Source organism: Crinia signifera, chromosome 5 (genome assembly GCF_055691185.1).
Source record: "Crinia signifera chromosome 5, ASM5569118v1, whole genome shotgun sequence".
In the NCBI taxonomy this organism is placed as follows: Eukaryota; Metazoa; Chordata; class Amphibia; order Anura; family Myobatrachidae; genus Crinia; species Crinia signifera.
In genome coordinates, this window is record NC_139221.1 from 283,719,311 (window position 1) to 283,735,184 (window position 15,874).

Consider the following 15,874-nt stretch of genomic DNA (forward strand, 5'->3'; position numbering starts at 1 on the left):
TGCTTGATGCCAGGGATTTATTGCTCGATGCCAGGGATTACATCTTATTGCCCTGGCAGCAGCCTCCTTCCCTTTTGAGCTGCTGCCATACAGTATGCTGCACGTCATATCGCACACTTACTGTACTTTACAGTAATAACCATACAGTAACTAGTGTATTACAAGTAATAATAATAATAATAATACTACAGTAATAAAAACTTTATTTTTAAAGTATATTTTCTCATTTTTCCACAGTGCCAAGGGTACAAGAGGACGAGGCAGCCTCCACCCCTCATCCAAATCCGCCCATGGATAGAGGTAAAGTACAGTACAGTATACTGTAGTAATAGTAATGCTTACTGTACTGTAAAGTACAGTATTCAACATGTACAGTATTTCTGTTCTAAAACTGTACATTGTTTGTTTGTTTATTTTCACAGAAGAATTAAGAAGAGTGGTGCAAATGCTGCAGGGGATAATAAATCACATTTTCAATTTATTATTAAGATTAATATAATTTTTTTTTTTTTTTTAATAAAAAATTTATAACAATCATTACTGTCAGTACGTTTCATTACAATTTGAATCATGTGTGGGGACTTCAAATACAGTATAATAAAAAATAAAATAAAAAAAACACAGCACATTAATTTAAACAGGACAAAGTCATACAGTATTTTAGGTACAATAATTTAAAGTACTGTTGGTCACAACAAAGCTTCTTGCAAGGCGTGGCTGTCCTTTGTTCTCGGTCCCAAACTCGCTTGATTTTGCTCATTGTAGAGTGGCATGTGGTGGATAAGGGTTGAAGAAAAAAGAATAGCATTAGTACTGAATGGTCACAAGGGTTTCGGGGGGGGGGGGGGAAACATGTTGGCAGGGGAAGGGGATGGGAGAGAGGGAGAGAGATACAGTAATGTACAGTAAGATCATAAACGTACTTTTTTTCCATTTCATTGCCAGTCCTTTGTTCTCGGTCCCAAACTCGCTTGATTTTGCTCATTGTAGGGTTGCATGTGGTGGATAAGGTTGAAGAAAAAAGAATAGCAATTAGTACTGAATGGTCACAAGGGTTTCGGGGGGGGGGGGGGGGGGGAAACATGTTGGCAGGGGAAGGGGATGGGAGAGAGGGAGAGAGATACAGTAATGTACAGTAAGATCATAAACGTACTTTTTTTCCATTTCATTGCCAGTCCTTTGTTCTCGGTCCCAAACTCGCTTGATTTTGCTCATTGTAGAGTGGCATGTGGTGGATAAGGGTTGAAGAAAAAAGAATAGCATTAGTACTGAATGGTCACAAGGGTTTCGGGGGGGGGGGGGGGGGGGGGAACATGTTGGCAGGGGAAGGGGATGGGAGAGAGGGAGAGAGATACAGTAATGTACAGTAAGATCATAAACGTACTTTTTTTCCATTTCATTGCCAGTCCTTTGTTCTCGGTCCCAAACTCGCTTGATTTTGCTCATTGTAGAGTGGCATGGGGAGAGAAGAAAAGAGAATAGCATTAGTACTGAATGGTCACAAGGATGTCAGGGGGGGGGGGAGAGAGAGATACAGTATGTTGGAAGGGGATGGGAGAGAGGGAGAGAGATACAGTACAGTAAGATCATAAACGTACTTTTTTTCCATTTCATTGCCAGTCCTTTGTTCTGTGAGTACAGTAGATGCCAGTTTGAAGAGACGTCTCCAGTTGCTGTGCTACAGTAAGCACGTCCAGCGTGTAACTCTGGGCATCCGTAGCAATCCATTTATAGTGTCCTTTATCTTTGTACAATCAGCCTTTGTAAGCTCAAATTTCCCCATGAGCCGTGTCACTATATCGAGGCGCAGATTTTCTGGGATTGCAAATTTATTACGTTGCCCATCATAATTGACCCGATTGCACCAATTCTTATACAGGTCAAAAGAAACATGCTCTTGGAAAATCTGTTGTGCATAACGGTGCATTTCCATCTTCGCTGCTTTAAAGAGAGTGTTGACACCCTCAGCTGTGATGACTTTGAGCGGCATGTCAGGCAAGGAAATCCCCACAGCGCACAATTCTTTGGGTATGATTCTAGGTGTTCTTTCATGTAGAGGTGATGTTCTTTGATGTTGAGGTAAGGTTGCGACGATCATATTTCCAGGGGACAATTGGGATGATGCAACCATTGCAGTGTCCATGTTGTTAGAGGCTTGGGATGGTGCATTGTGTCTGTCAGCCAACCAGTGAGATGTCAGTGGGGTACTTGTTAAGTTGGTCTGACGTTGTTGTGTATCTGAAGTATTATGTGTGGCAGGCAACCAGTGAGATGACACTGGTGTTGTGTCCATGTTCACCAATTCATTTGGTAAAACAGTTTCTGTGTCCACGCTAGGGCTGGCCAATCGGTTGGATGAAGCTGGTGTCATCTCCAAATCAGAAAAGTGGAAAGATGTGGTTGGTTGGGTCATTTCCAAGTCAAAATCCTCTGTTTCAAATGCATCAGGGCAGTCAAATTGTGATTGTACTGGATTAGATGTTGTGGGTGTAATGGGTGGCCCTGTAGCAGCTTGCCATTGTTTGGCTTGAGCAAGCATGTCAATCAGACCTCCTGACAGCACTTTAATTTGTCCTGTCAGTACATGAATTTCCGCTTTCAGTTCATCCACATGTACAGACAGTCCATTGTTTTGGGTTTCCAGGCGGGTCATCTTGCCCAAAATGTCTCTCACCAGCCCTGTGCAGCTACATTGTGGTGGGTTGTGATCCAGAAAGTTAAGTTTCCTACGGGACGGTGATTGAGATTTTTGTTCCAGAGGTGTAATGTGAAGCTCCAAAGGGTGCAAGTCATTATCTACGGGAACTGACACATCTGTCACTGTGTTAATGTCTTGCTGTGCATCAGTGTTAATGTCTTGCACCAGACAGTCATCGTGAGATTCTCCTATAGTCGCGAACAAAGACTTGTTCTTGGCCTTGGCATTTTTCCGTAGTTTGACAACAGGAATATTTTCTTTTCCTGCTTTCTTCTTAACGATATTATTTTTAATGTTTGGCACTAATGCAGCCATTCTCTTGGGACATGCAAGTGTAGGTTCTCCAGAATAGAATTTTTTTGTTTTCACCATCTTCAGTAGGCAGTGCACTCTACAATACACAACAATAAGATTCAAGTTAATACAGTACATACTGTACAGTACAGTACATTAGTTACAGTACAATACAGTAGCATACAGTATTGTATTATGGTATTACAGTAGTGAAAATTACAGTAGGTACAGTACTTGTGACTTATTTGGGCGCCTGATTTTCTTCATCGCACCTAAAATCGCGTCAAATTGCATCGCATACAATCATACAATTGACCCCATTTTTTATTGTATTCCCACCCTGATGGCTAAATGCCCCCATTGTTAACGCCACCCCACTTGCGCTCGCCACACTATATAAAATCAACTCCACGCCGACGTGGATTGTGGGGGTATGAAAAGGTCGGAGGACGCGTAACGCCGCCGCTCGCCACGCTTCGGGTTGGCGTTGATAGTGGGGTGGCGTTAACAATGGGGGCATTTAGCCATCAGGGTGGGAATACAATTAAAAATGGGGTCTGGGGGGCCATTTCACATACTGTATGAAACAGGCATCTGGGTACATCTGTACATACAGTACAGTATTAAAATCGCATCAAATCGCATCGCATGCAATACAATAGCATACAATGCAACAGCAATTTTCTCTTCAAAGGAATTTCAAGGGAAATCGCATCAAATCGCATGCTTAGGGTACTGGCATCCAATTTCAACATTGGCTGCCCAGATACTGTAAGTCACAAGTACCGAAAATTATGTGACCGTACTGCATAGACATGAGCTTTTTTTTTCAATAAAAGGGATGAAGCGATAAACAAAAGTACAGTACGTTAACAGATGGGGCTTAGACAGACAGACTAGGAGGGGTGGAGGCAGGGGCGGGCTGGGCCGGGGGGCAGGGTGCCATCTGCCCCCCAGGCCGCTCTGGCAGGTGTGCTGCGGGCCGCGCCGCCGCGCCCGTTTCTGAGGCCGCATTGCCGTTTGTTTTTTTTTTCACTGCCGGCGGCCATGTTCCTGTGGTTTTTTAAATGATGTCTGAGGCCACAGCAACATGGCCGCCGGCCTCCACGGCTACGTGGAGGAGGGCTCCGGCCGGCAGCCTGTTCCCTCTTATCCCCAGTGGCAGTCGGCAGACGCTGGGTGCGGTGTGGACGTCATGACGTTGACGCCTCCCACCCACGCGTCTGCACTCAGAGACTGGAGGAAGGCTGGGGCCGCCCGCAGAGCAACTCGTGGGGGACGCTTCAGGAGGCCGCAGAGAGGGGAACAGAAATTTGTGGAGCCGCAGCAGGACAGGAGGAGCCTGGTCGAGGATAAAACACAGGATAGTAGTAAGTTAACATGATCTAAAACGACATACAGTATCTGTAATAATGCAATGACACCACAGGCTGCTCCCCCTGTATAATAATTTGTGTCATGGCATTACTATTAATAATAGTAATGCCATGACACAAATTATTATACAGGGGGAGCAGCCTGTGGTCATGGCATTACTTTTATATTATACAGGTGGAGCACCCTGTGGTGTCATTATTATTGTACAGGGGGAGCAGCCTGTGGTGTCATGGCATTATGCCATGACACCACAGGCTGCTCCCTCTGCATAATAATAATGCCATGACACCACAGGCTGCTACCCCTGTATAATATAAAAGTAATGCCATGACACCACAGGCTGCTCCCTCTGTATAATAATAATGCAATGACACCACAGGCTGCTCCCCCTGTATAATAATTTGTGTCATGGTATTACTATTGTTACTGTATATTATACAGCGGGAGTAGCCTGTGGTGTCATTGCATTATTATTATACAGCAGGAACAGCATGTGGTGTCATTGCATTATTATTATTATACAGAGGGAGCAGCCAGTGGTGTCATGGCATTCATTTTACTGTATATTATACAGGGGGAGCCACCTGTGGTGTCATAATTATTATTGTACAGGGGGAGCAGACTGTGGTGTCATGGCATTATGCCATGACACCACAGGCTGCTCCCTCTGTATAATAATAATGCCATGACACCACAGGCTGCTCCCCCTGTATAATATAAAAGTAATGCCATGACACCACAGGCTGCTCCCTCTGTATACTGTAATAATAATAATGCAATGACACCACATGCTGTTCCTGCTGTATAATAATAATGCAATGAATTAATAAAAAATGTAATAAAAAAAATCAAAAAATAAACTGGTACAGTATTCTGGTTCTCCGGATACCTGTAATCTAGTATTACTGTACAGTAATTACTGTACAGTATTACAATACGAACACCCACAGCTAGGGGATTTTGTACACAGCTAGGGGATTTTTTACACAAACAGTATGACTGAGTCTGCGAAATAGTCTATTAATATGCGCAAAAATCCCCCAAACTGCGAAAAAATACGTTACTATACAGTATTTACAGTATTACACCAACAGTATTTACAGTTGCACAGATTATACGAGAATACCCATAGTAGCAGCCTGCCAGTAGTAGCCCACCCTAATAGAGTATTGTCATCGCTAGTCAGGGATCTGCGGCCTATACACACCAGGCAATTTTAACACGTACAATATTCTAAATGGCGCTACAGTATCTCTACTGCACTGCACTGTACTGTATGTGGCATCCATGTTGATCCCTAAAATGGCGGAAAATCACGATACCACGTGATCCTATTGCTGTGACTACTTCAATTACAAGTACAGTATGCGGGAAAAAATGCGAAATGATCCGTTATTTACGGTATTACAACAATATTACTGACAATACCCCAATCCAGGATTTATTACACATTATACGGACAATACCCATAGCGGCAGCCTGCAGTAGCCTAATAAAGTATTCTCATCGCTAGTCGGGGAACTCTGGACCATACACACCAGGCAATTTTCAGATGAAAAACGTTTAGTGTGTACTGTATGATCCTCAAGAGAATCATGCACTGTTCATTATGGTACTTACTGTATGGTACAGTACCTGAAGCAGAAGTGCAGTAAGGGGGAGGGAAAGTTGATCCTGCCCTCGCAAATGTAGCGGGGGATCTGCGTCCCATACACACTAGGCAATTTTAACACATTGTACAATATTCCACATGGCGCTATCTCTACTGCACTGTGCAGCCATCTCGATTCCCAACATGGCTGAAAATCACGATACTGTATCACATGTGCTCCTATTACTGACTGACTCTGCGAAACAGTCTGTAAACATGAGAAAAACACCGGTCCCCTCGTTTGAGGAAAAAATACGTGTTTTACGGTATTACACCAATGGTATTACGGAGAGAACTAGTATTTAGCAGCCTACAGTAGCCCACCCTAATAGAGTACTGTCATCGCTAGTCGGGGATTTGCGGCCCATACACACCAGGCAATTTTAACACATTGTACAATATTCTCAATGGCACTTGTACTGTATACAGTATTCTGCACCGGGTGCATTTGAACAGTAGGGAAAGAAGGGAAACATCTTCATTCAGGGAAGGGTGGGAACCGAGCGCTTCCGCGCAGGGACCGTTTTGTAGTGCTGCTTACTGTATACTGTAATGCAGCAATCAGTGAAATGTACAAATGACTGTACTACTGTATAGTGTACTTACTGCTCCAGCGAGAAGATACAGTAGTGTTCTTGCGGAAGGAAGGCAGTATGATGGTAAAACGGTAGAAACACGAACGCAGCAACAACTTGACTTTGGATTCAGCAGAATGAATAGTCCAGGTGTACAGGTACAATCTCGTGCTTGTATACAGGCAAGAGATGAAGAGACGATCCGTAGCAATTCTACACGGTTTAGATGCAGAAAAACAAACTGGATTGTTTGACAATTTTAATGTACTGTAGCTGAATTTATGCTGGCAGAGACAAAGGAAATCCTTCATGAAGCTGATAGGTGCATTTGAATTATGTACAATTACCAGCGAAACAAAAAGGCAGACTGAAATTAACATATGACTGCAATCAACATCTTATTGTCTGAGGTGTCGGTCTGTGTCTGAGTTTGGAGAAATCTATTGTTGCTGAAAAAAAACGTTCTCTGTAGCGCAGTACAGTATGTACAGTATGGGTATTAACTATCGTTTTTGTTTGTGGAAAAGTCCGAAAGATTTTGATAAGCACTAACTACTGTAACTGTATTAGTTTAAAAAAAAAAAAAAAAGAACGTTTAAAAAATAAAAATATAATGTAACCAACTGAGGATCGAACTACTGATACTGAGATAGTGAAGCCGTGCCTCTACCCGCTAGGCCACTACTGCCTGTGATTTTACTGCTGGCAGATGGTTAGCATGGCTTCTGCACCAATGAAATACAGTTCATGACCATCCAGTACGTCACTGCGGCTGCGAATAAAAGAAAATAACTCTGTCCGTAAAGTAAGGACAAAATCCGTAGTGTAAAGTACAGTATGATACTGTAGGTCCTCAAATAATGTTTTAAGTAGTCATCCAGCTATAGCAAAGGTTAGCATGGCTTCTGTACCAATTACATAAATGACCATACGTAGCTGCTTCTGCGAATAAATACTGTACTAACAATCTGTCCGTAAAGTAAGGACAAAATCCGTAGTGAAAAGTGGCTGGTTAGCAATGGTTAGCGAATTTAATCCCGAAACACGGTCCTCAAGGCAAGGAGTTTTACCTGAAAAGCTAAATCTATTTTGCGAAAAAAAAACGTTTAAAAAATAAAAATATAATGTAACCAACTGAGGATCGAACTACTGATACTGAGATAGTGAAGCCGTGCCTCTACCCGCTAGGCCACTATTGCCTGTGATTTTACTCCTGGCAGATGGTTAGCATGGCTTCTGCACCAATCAAATACAGTTCATGACCATCCAGTACGTCACTGCGGCTGCGAATAAAAGAAAATAACTCTGTCCGTAAAGTAAGGACAAAATCCGTAGTGTAAAGTACAGTATGATACTGTAGGTCCTCAAATAATGTTTTAAGTAGTCATCCAGCTATAGCAAAGGTTAGCATGGCTTCTGTACCAATTACATAAATGACCATACGTAGCTGCTTCTGCGAATAAATACTGTACTAACAATCTGTCCGTAAAGTAAGGACAAAATCCGTAGTGAAAAGTGGCTGGTTAGCAATGGTTAGCGAATTTAATCCCGAAACACGGTCCTCAAGGCAAGGAGTTTTACCTGAAAAGCTAAATCTATTTTGCGAAAAAAAAACGTTTAAAAAATAAAAATATAATGTAACCAACTGAGGATCGAACTACTGATACTGAGATAGTGAAGCTCATGACCATCCAGTACGTCACTGCGGCTGCGAATAAACGAAAATAACTCTGTCTGTAAAGTAAGGACAAAATCCGTAGTGTAAAGTATGATACTGTAGGTCCTCAAATAATGTTTTAAGTAGTCATCCAGCAATAGCAAAGGTTAGCATGGCTTCTGTACCAATTACATAAATGACCGTACGTAAATACAAAACAATCTGTCCGTAAAGTAAGGACAAAATCCGTAGTGAAAAGTCGTGGCGGCCACTGTTTTGTAGAAGAGATTTTTACGCATGCGCTGTACTGTTTGGGAAAAGTGACATCTGGTGGTCAATGAGTGTAAGTGCAGGTTACATTTACAAGATTACGTTACGTTATAACGCGATCTATAACGGGACTATAGCGCAAGGAGCAGGCGCGATCCAGGCGCGATTTGCATGGCGCACTTTATGCGCAACGCAGCCACGATGTACCAGGCCATAACTGTATGTCTGTGTTGGTAAGCGGTGTCTGCAGGGCCGCCAAGAGAAATTCTGGGCCCCGGTACAACAACTTCCTGGGGCCCCCACGGACGGAGATCCCCGCACACTCTGCGGACCTTGTGTTACGCCACTGCTTCCAAGGTGGATACACGTACAAAAATTTACACTGTAATGTCTATTACACATGTCACACATCCATTACATATTATACCACATGCCATAATGCTCATTACACGTTATGCCACACACCGTAATGCTCATTGCATATTAAGAAGTTAACATGCTCTACCAGGGGTTAACATGCTCTGCCAGGGGTTAACATTCTGTGCCAGGGATTAACCTGTCTGCCCTGATTTACATGCTCTTCCAGGGGTTAACATGCTCTGCCAGGGGTTACATACTCTTTGCAAAGGATTTACACATACCCTCCAACATGGCCCATTTCATTAGGTACAAAATGCTCTGTTCCTGGACTTCCCTGTCAGTGGCAATTACAGATGTGAGTCTGCAGCACAGTCCAATATTCAAAAGGGGGGGTCACATATACTGCCACCCCAAGCATCACTGTCCTGGACTCACTGGCAGTTGATGTGACTGCCCCTCTTTGAATTTTGGACTGTGCTGGAGTCCAACCTCTGTAATTACCACTGGCAGGGAAGTCCAGGAACAGAGCATTTTGTACCTAATGGAATGGGTCATGTTAGGGGAACTTGCCACCAAATTAAAAAAAAAACCTGTGTGTAAAGACCAGGGCCCCCCTGACAGGCCCGGGCCCGGGTAAATTGTACCTGCTCCCCCCCTCTCTCGGCACCCCTGGGTGTCTGTCAGTGTGTCCCAGGAGCCCTCAGTTCCCTCTGTTTTGCCACCATCTCTGCTCTCCTTTCACCATCTGCTCTGTATTGCTCCCATCTTTTCTAATCTTTCCACATGTCCGATCGTTGCTCCCTTTTCCACCTTCCTTGCATGTTGATACAGCTTTCTGTATTATATGGCGGTCACTACGATGCTCTCTGTATCATATGGTGGTCACTGCGATGTTCTTTGTATCACATGGTGATCTTTTCAATGCTCTCTGTTCTAGATGATTTCCCATCGTGCAGCCTAACAATAACTTCCTAGTAATGTAATACTGTATACCATTTACTACAAGGGTTACTGCTGCGCGGCACAATGCTGCATTTTAAGTTGAGACAGGTATCTGTTGTATCTAAAAACTCAACAGTCCGTTTTATGTATTAGTCCCTGTGTACACATTTATTTCCATATCAAGGAGAGCTGTTCCCATGTGAGGTTCCTTTCTAGTGAGTTAGAACTACAATAAAGTGACTTTTGCTCAAAGTCAAAAGACAAATGTAGGATAGAGATTAAAATAACAGAATTGTTTATGCAATGAGGGGACAGTGATGACAGGATATCTGAAGCACTTATTCATAATATATTTCAGGTCACAAAGTTCTGAGAGTCTGATGATGTATATTCTGTTATTGTTGAGCACTGACAGAGTCCTCCCCCAGGGGGAGATTTAGCAACATTTTTAAAGAGGACAAGAGAAATTGTCACCAACCAAATCTGAGCTATCATTTTAAAGATGTACTAAATAAATAAAAGCTGTAACAGGGTCGCAGTCAAGACAGGACACAGCAGGCCGTTTTCAGTGTTTGTGTAAGTAATAAATGTCATACTGTACATGCAACAAACCAACTTTACAGCAAACAAAACTTCATATGGGAAACTAAAGAAACATATTCTTCCACCCAGTGATTCATGTGCGCTGCGTCTCAGTGCTTCCGGGCACTGACAGGCCAAGTCCCTACTGCTACAATACTTGGGGCCTATGAACTGGCCACTTTTTGGCATCCGCACAATGGGCAGCAGACTGAACAAGGTTTAAATCCCTTCAACTGCAATCAGCCCACTACCCAGCTGTGGCTGTGAAGGTCTTAAAACCTGGACCGGAAGTGTGTGTTTTAGAGCCCACCCTTCTCTCCCTCAAGCACACCTCAGAGGCCCGTTCCTGGCTTTGCAGTAAACCAGGTTCTATTAACTGGCTGCAAAGAACTCTCTCTGAGGCTCCTCTTTAACTTTTTTTACAGTGCAGTTGTGACCAGAGAAAAACATCACTTCCTGGTGAAACTCACCCTGTTTCACCATAAAGTTGAAATGTGAAAGGTTGCTCTGGGTAATGACTGCACGTTTCCTCTTTCAAAGCTTGCTAAATCTATTAAGACTTGTGTCTTTAGCATCCATTTTCAGGAGTAGAAGGAAAGTGATCTCCTCACCCACCCCGGGCAGACCCTGTCTAGTTGGATATTTGAAATTTAGATTTCAGGCATACAGGGCAAATCCCCAATGGGCCCATCCACCATCTTCAGTGCTCAATAACCTGCTGAAGCCCTCCTTCCATTCAAAGTGGGGGGTCCTGACACACCCTGTCCCCTCCTTTTTAAATGGGAGCTGTTTTTTGCAAATCCACTCTAATGGCCACACCCCTTAAGATTGGGCGTTACCATTTCATTTGCTGGTTGGCCCTTTATGCCCAGTCTGATAGTGGCCTATATTATTAGGTCCAAGCCTAACAATCTGTTTGTATGGGTAAACAAACAATACCCAAACATTGTTCCTTCCTTTGTTTAAAGACAACCAGCCATAACAACTGTCTGGAGTAGGAAATACAACTAGTGGAGGTTCAGTTCAGTCAACAAAAGTCATGAGGACTGTAACTCTGGTAGGAGCTGCTTGTGCTTAAGATTAGTGCATACAGAGATCAGTTTTGAAGCCTTTGCAGCCTACAAGGTTAACCAGAATAAATCTGAAATATTGTGTCTCAGGAAAACACCATTATCTCCAAAGTTTAAACTAACATCTCCATTAAATTATATGGGTATTAAAATTACATCTAAATCAAGAGACCTATATACAAGTAACTACACCCCAACTATTAAAAAATAATGAAACAGCTTGGTGACTGGGAAAACCTACCTCTACCGCTTCTAGCAGCAGTTTTAAAAAGTGTAATATTACCTAAACTTTTATATCCAATTCAAAATGATCCCTATAAAGGTATCGAAGAGGGACATTTTAATATGTAATAAAGCCTTTTCAAAAAATTTATGGCAGGGGAAAAGATCTAGAATTGCCTTGAATAAATGACATCTTACACGTAATGAAGGGGTATTTGCATTGGCTGTCTCTTTTAGATACCTCGCAGATTGGTTGCTCCGTAGATCCACATTTTCAAATTTTGTGATAGAGGAAACTCTAGTAGCACCATATTCGCTAAGTGCACTACTGCATACTCCAAAAAAATGATTACCCTTGAAGGTTAAATCGAATATACTCTTTATGCCTACTTACTGTATCTTGCCTGGACAACGCCTGCAGTCTTCATATACTTCATCTAAATACATAGCGATATTTTATAACCCCTTATTCCAGTCAGCATTGGATAATGTACTTTTTAAACACTGGCATTATGGAGGTTAAAGATGTATTCAATCCTGGTGGGTCATTATTGACATATCAAGCTTTAATAGATACGTTCAAATTGGAAAAAACACAATTCTACATGTATTTACAACTTAGACACTATATAAAAAAATTCACTCCACGTATTTCACATATAAATGGTGGCAATAGAGTAATGACCCTTTTGAAATTAAACAATTCTGTCAATTATAAGACGAAACATCTATATTGGGACCTATTGCTTACAGATAATCAGAAATTGTGGGCTACACTATGCACTTCTTGGTCATTGGACTTCCCAGTGGGAACCTTTTCACTAGACACACTCGCACGATTGGTGAAATCACTGGAACAACTACCATCAGAAACGCTTCAAGAGGTACATTTCCGCACCATTTATAGGGCTGTTATTTTACAACGTAAACGTACAGTATGGTTCAAGAGGAAAAGGGGGTTTGCCCTAAATGTAAAGCACAAAAGTAATGCTGAACAACTGGACGTCAAATAAAGCCCCCGTGTTAGAGTATTTTGAAAAACAAGCCACAATACTAGAGCTAAAGAGTGGAGGTTTAAGATTCTATAGGACATGGAGATACTACAGTATATAGAGTCTTTAGAACAGAGTCTACAATATCACATTTTACTATCCTTTGAGAATACAAATTGGAGCCAAGCCAGAAGGGCAATAAATGCGGATTAAGTGAAAAGGTGAAATAATATTGAGTGGTTGACCTTAAGGAATAACCGATCGAAACCCAGTCTAAGATAATGATATCAATTAATTGCTACCTATGACCCTTTCCTCATGTGTCTATGTAAGTCTAATAAGTATTTTGGGTATAATAGGATTTATAGAAATGTGTTTTTGAGAGTATTAAGTTAGGGAAAAGATATACATAGGTCTAAAAGTATAAAAAGTAGATCCCTACGAAATTAGATACCTTATATACCCGTGTTATGTTTAAATGTGGTTTGTTAGACCAGTTAAGATGGTCATTTTTTTTATTGGCCTACACTTATAAGCGATAGTACAAAAAGGTAATTACAGAATAAATGTTATGTAAGATATAGATGATTGAGAAATCATAATAATAACAATTGCTAAAGTACTGGCCTAAACGCCACATTCCTTTGTATGTATGGTCGTTGTTTGTGTTTTTTACATATTATTGATATGAATAAATAAAAAAAATAAAAAAAAGATTAGTGCATACAGCAATGCCAATGTAAGAGCTAAGGTAGAGGTTGGAGTGTAGTCTAGAAATGCCTAAACAATAGCCACTCCCTTGCATACTGGAATTTTCTGCAAAGAAAAAAAAATTCGATTTTGCATAGGAGATCAAGGGCGAAATGTAATAGGGTGCGTTTTTTTAGACTAAAAAAAAATCGCACCAAATCGCACCTTTAAAAATCGCGTTTTTTGCCGCGAATTCGCATATGTAATGAGATGCGAATTAGCGGCAAAAAATGCGATTTGCCGCGATTTGCCGCGATTTTTAGTCATGAAAATGTGCGCATTTTCAGTCATGAAAATGTGCGCATTTTCATAAATGCGATTTTGTGCTAAAAAAAAAAAGTAAAAAAAAAAATGGCGTGGGGTCCCCCCTCCTAAGCATAACCAGCCCCGGGCTCATTGAGCCGGACCTGGTTCCAAAAATACGGGGGGACAAAAAGCATAGGGGTCCCCCGTATTTCTGAAACCAGCCCCGGACTCTTGGACCGGTCCTGGTTCCAAAAATACGGGGGACAAAAAATCTGGGGGTCCCCCGTATTTTGAAACCAGCACCGGGCTCCAACAGCCCGCGGTGTCATGCCACAGCCGGGGGACACTTTTTATACAAGGTCCCCCGGCCAAAACATGAGCACCGTGGCTGGTCAGCCTTGGACGGGGTACCTGGAGGAGTGGGGACCCCCCCAATAAAGGGGTCCCCCCCCCCAGGCTTCACCCGTCCAGGGCTGAAGCCCGGGGCTGTCACCGGCGTCCGTGGCCAGTGGACGCCGGCCTGATAGGGTTAAATCCATCATACATATCATTACATTGCTTTTTACCGGCGAACTACAAGTGCCAGCAGACCTCCCCCGCATGCTGGGACTTGGAGAACCACAAGTCCCAGCATGCAGGGCATTAATGGGCCCGCTGGGACTTGTAGTCCACCTGTAAAAAGAATGTTTATAAAAAACACACACACAGAGAAGTACAAGTTTATTACACACACACACCTAAATTTTACACCAGCGTTACTTACCATTCCTGGATCCAGCGCTGGTCTGGCTGCTTTACAGCCGGCTCCCCCCGCACTGACAGGCAGCGGGGAGAACCGCTTTCTCCGTTGCCTGTCACCGGCTTTCTCCGTAGCTTCTGTAGCTCTGTCCCAGTGCTACAGAGGCTGAGAGCGTGATTGGCTGAGCTACAGTATGCGTCTCCATGGAGACGCATAGCTCAGCCAATCAGGACTGAGCTATGCGTCTCCATGGAGACGCATACTGTAGCTCAGCCAATCACGCTCTCAGCCTCTGTAGCACTGGGACAGAGCTACAGAAGCTACGGAGAAAGCCGGTGACAGGCAACGGAGAAAGCGGTTCTCCCCGCTGCCTGTCAGTGCGGGGGGAGCCGGCTGTAAAGCAGCCAGACCAGCGCTGGATCCAGGAATGGTAAGTAACGCTGGTGTAAAATTGAGGTGTGTGTGTGTAATAAACTTGTACTTCTCTGTGTGTGTGTTTTTTATAAACATTCTTTTTACAGGTGGACTACAAGTCCCAGCGGGCCCATTAATGCCCTGCATGCTGGGACTTGTGGTTCTCCAAGTCCCAGCATGCGGGGGAGGTCTGCTGGCACTTGTAGTTCGCCGGTAAAAAGCAATGTAATGATATGTATGATGGATTTAACCCTATCAGGCCGGCGTCCACTGGCCACGGACGCCGGTGACAGCCCCGGGCTTCAGCCCTGGACGGGTGAAGCCTGGGGGGGGGGGGACCCCTTTATTGGGGGGGTCCCCACTCCTCCAGGTACCCCGTCCAAGGCTGACCAGCCACGGTGCTCATGTTTTGGCCGGGGGACCTTGTATAAAAAGTGTCCCCCGGCTGTGGCATGACACCGCGGGCTGTTGGAGCCCGGTGCTGGTTTCAAAATACGGGGGACCCCCAGATTTTTTGTCCCCCGTATTTTTGGAACCAGGACCGGTCCAAGAGTCCGGGGCTGGTTTCAGAAATACGGGGGACCCCTATGCTTTTTGTCCCCCCGTATTTTTGGAACCAGGTCCGGCTCAATGAGCCCGGGGCTGGTTATGCTTAGGAGGGGGGACCCCACGCCGTTTTTTTTTTTATAAAAACACTTTTACACATTTTTATTAACAGAACCATGCACAGATCTCAATGATCTGTGCATGGTTCTGTCAAATTCGCCTGTCAGAACCTGGTCTATTTTTTTTGCGATTTTTGGTAACATTGACCAAAAATCGCACCCTATTACATTTGCGAGTTGTAAACTTTATAATGGGAAAACATCTGGATGCGAATTGAAATGTGACTAAAAATCGCACTTCTAAAAGTGCGATTTCGCGGTAAAAAGTGTGATTTTTTACCGCGATTTTCAACCTATTAAATGTGCGATTTTCGGAAAATGTGCGATTTCGGCCGTTTTTGACCAAAAATCGCACATGTCTAAAAAATCG

General features: G+C 43.2%; 1 protein-coding gene and 1 long non-coding RNA gene across 2 annotated transcripts in view; one reads left to right on the plus strand and one right to left on the minus strand.

Annotated features, from left to right (window-relative positions):
• Positions 1-458, plus strand: part of LOC146079721 (uncharacterized) — a 1,354-nt gene extending 896 nt beyond the window's left edge. Inside the window, exons 2-3 of the long non-coding RNA XR_014474717.1 lie at positions 238-300; positions 423-458. This is a non-coding gene — a long non-coding RNA (uncharacterized LOC146079721). The remainder of the gene's footprint in view (positions 1-237; positions 301-422) is intronic.
• Positions 459-1,477: 1,019 nt separating this feature from the next.
• On the minus strand, positions 1,478-7,167 carry LOC146081145 (uncharacterized). Its single transcript, XM_083189137.1, has 2 exons — positions 6,627-7,167; positions 1,478-3,089 (listed from the first exon to the last, which is right to left on the minus strand). The coding sequence occupies exon 2, from the start codon at positions 3,068-3,070 to the stop codon at positions 1,679-1,681; it is 1,392 nt and encodes a 463-aa protein (XP_083045263.1). The 5' UTR covers positions 3,071-3,089; positions 6,627-7,167; the 3' UTR covers positions 1,478-1,678.
• Between the last annotated feature and the right edge of the window lie 8,707 nt (positions 7,168-15,874).

Bases quoted from the DNA above. Each gene is read 5' to 3' on its own strand.
- LOC146081145 (XM_083189137.1), bottom strand. From the start codon at position 3,070: ATGGTGAAAACAAAAAAATTCTATTCTGGAGAACCTACACTTGCATGT.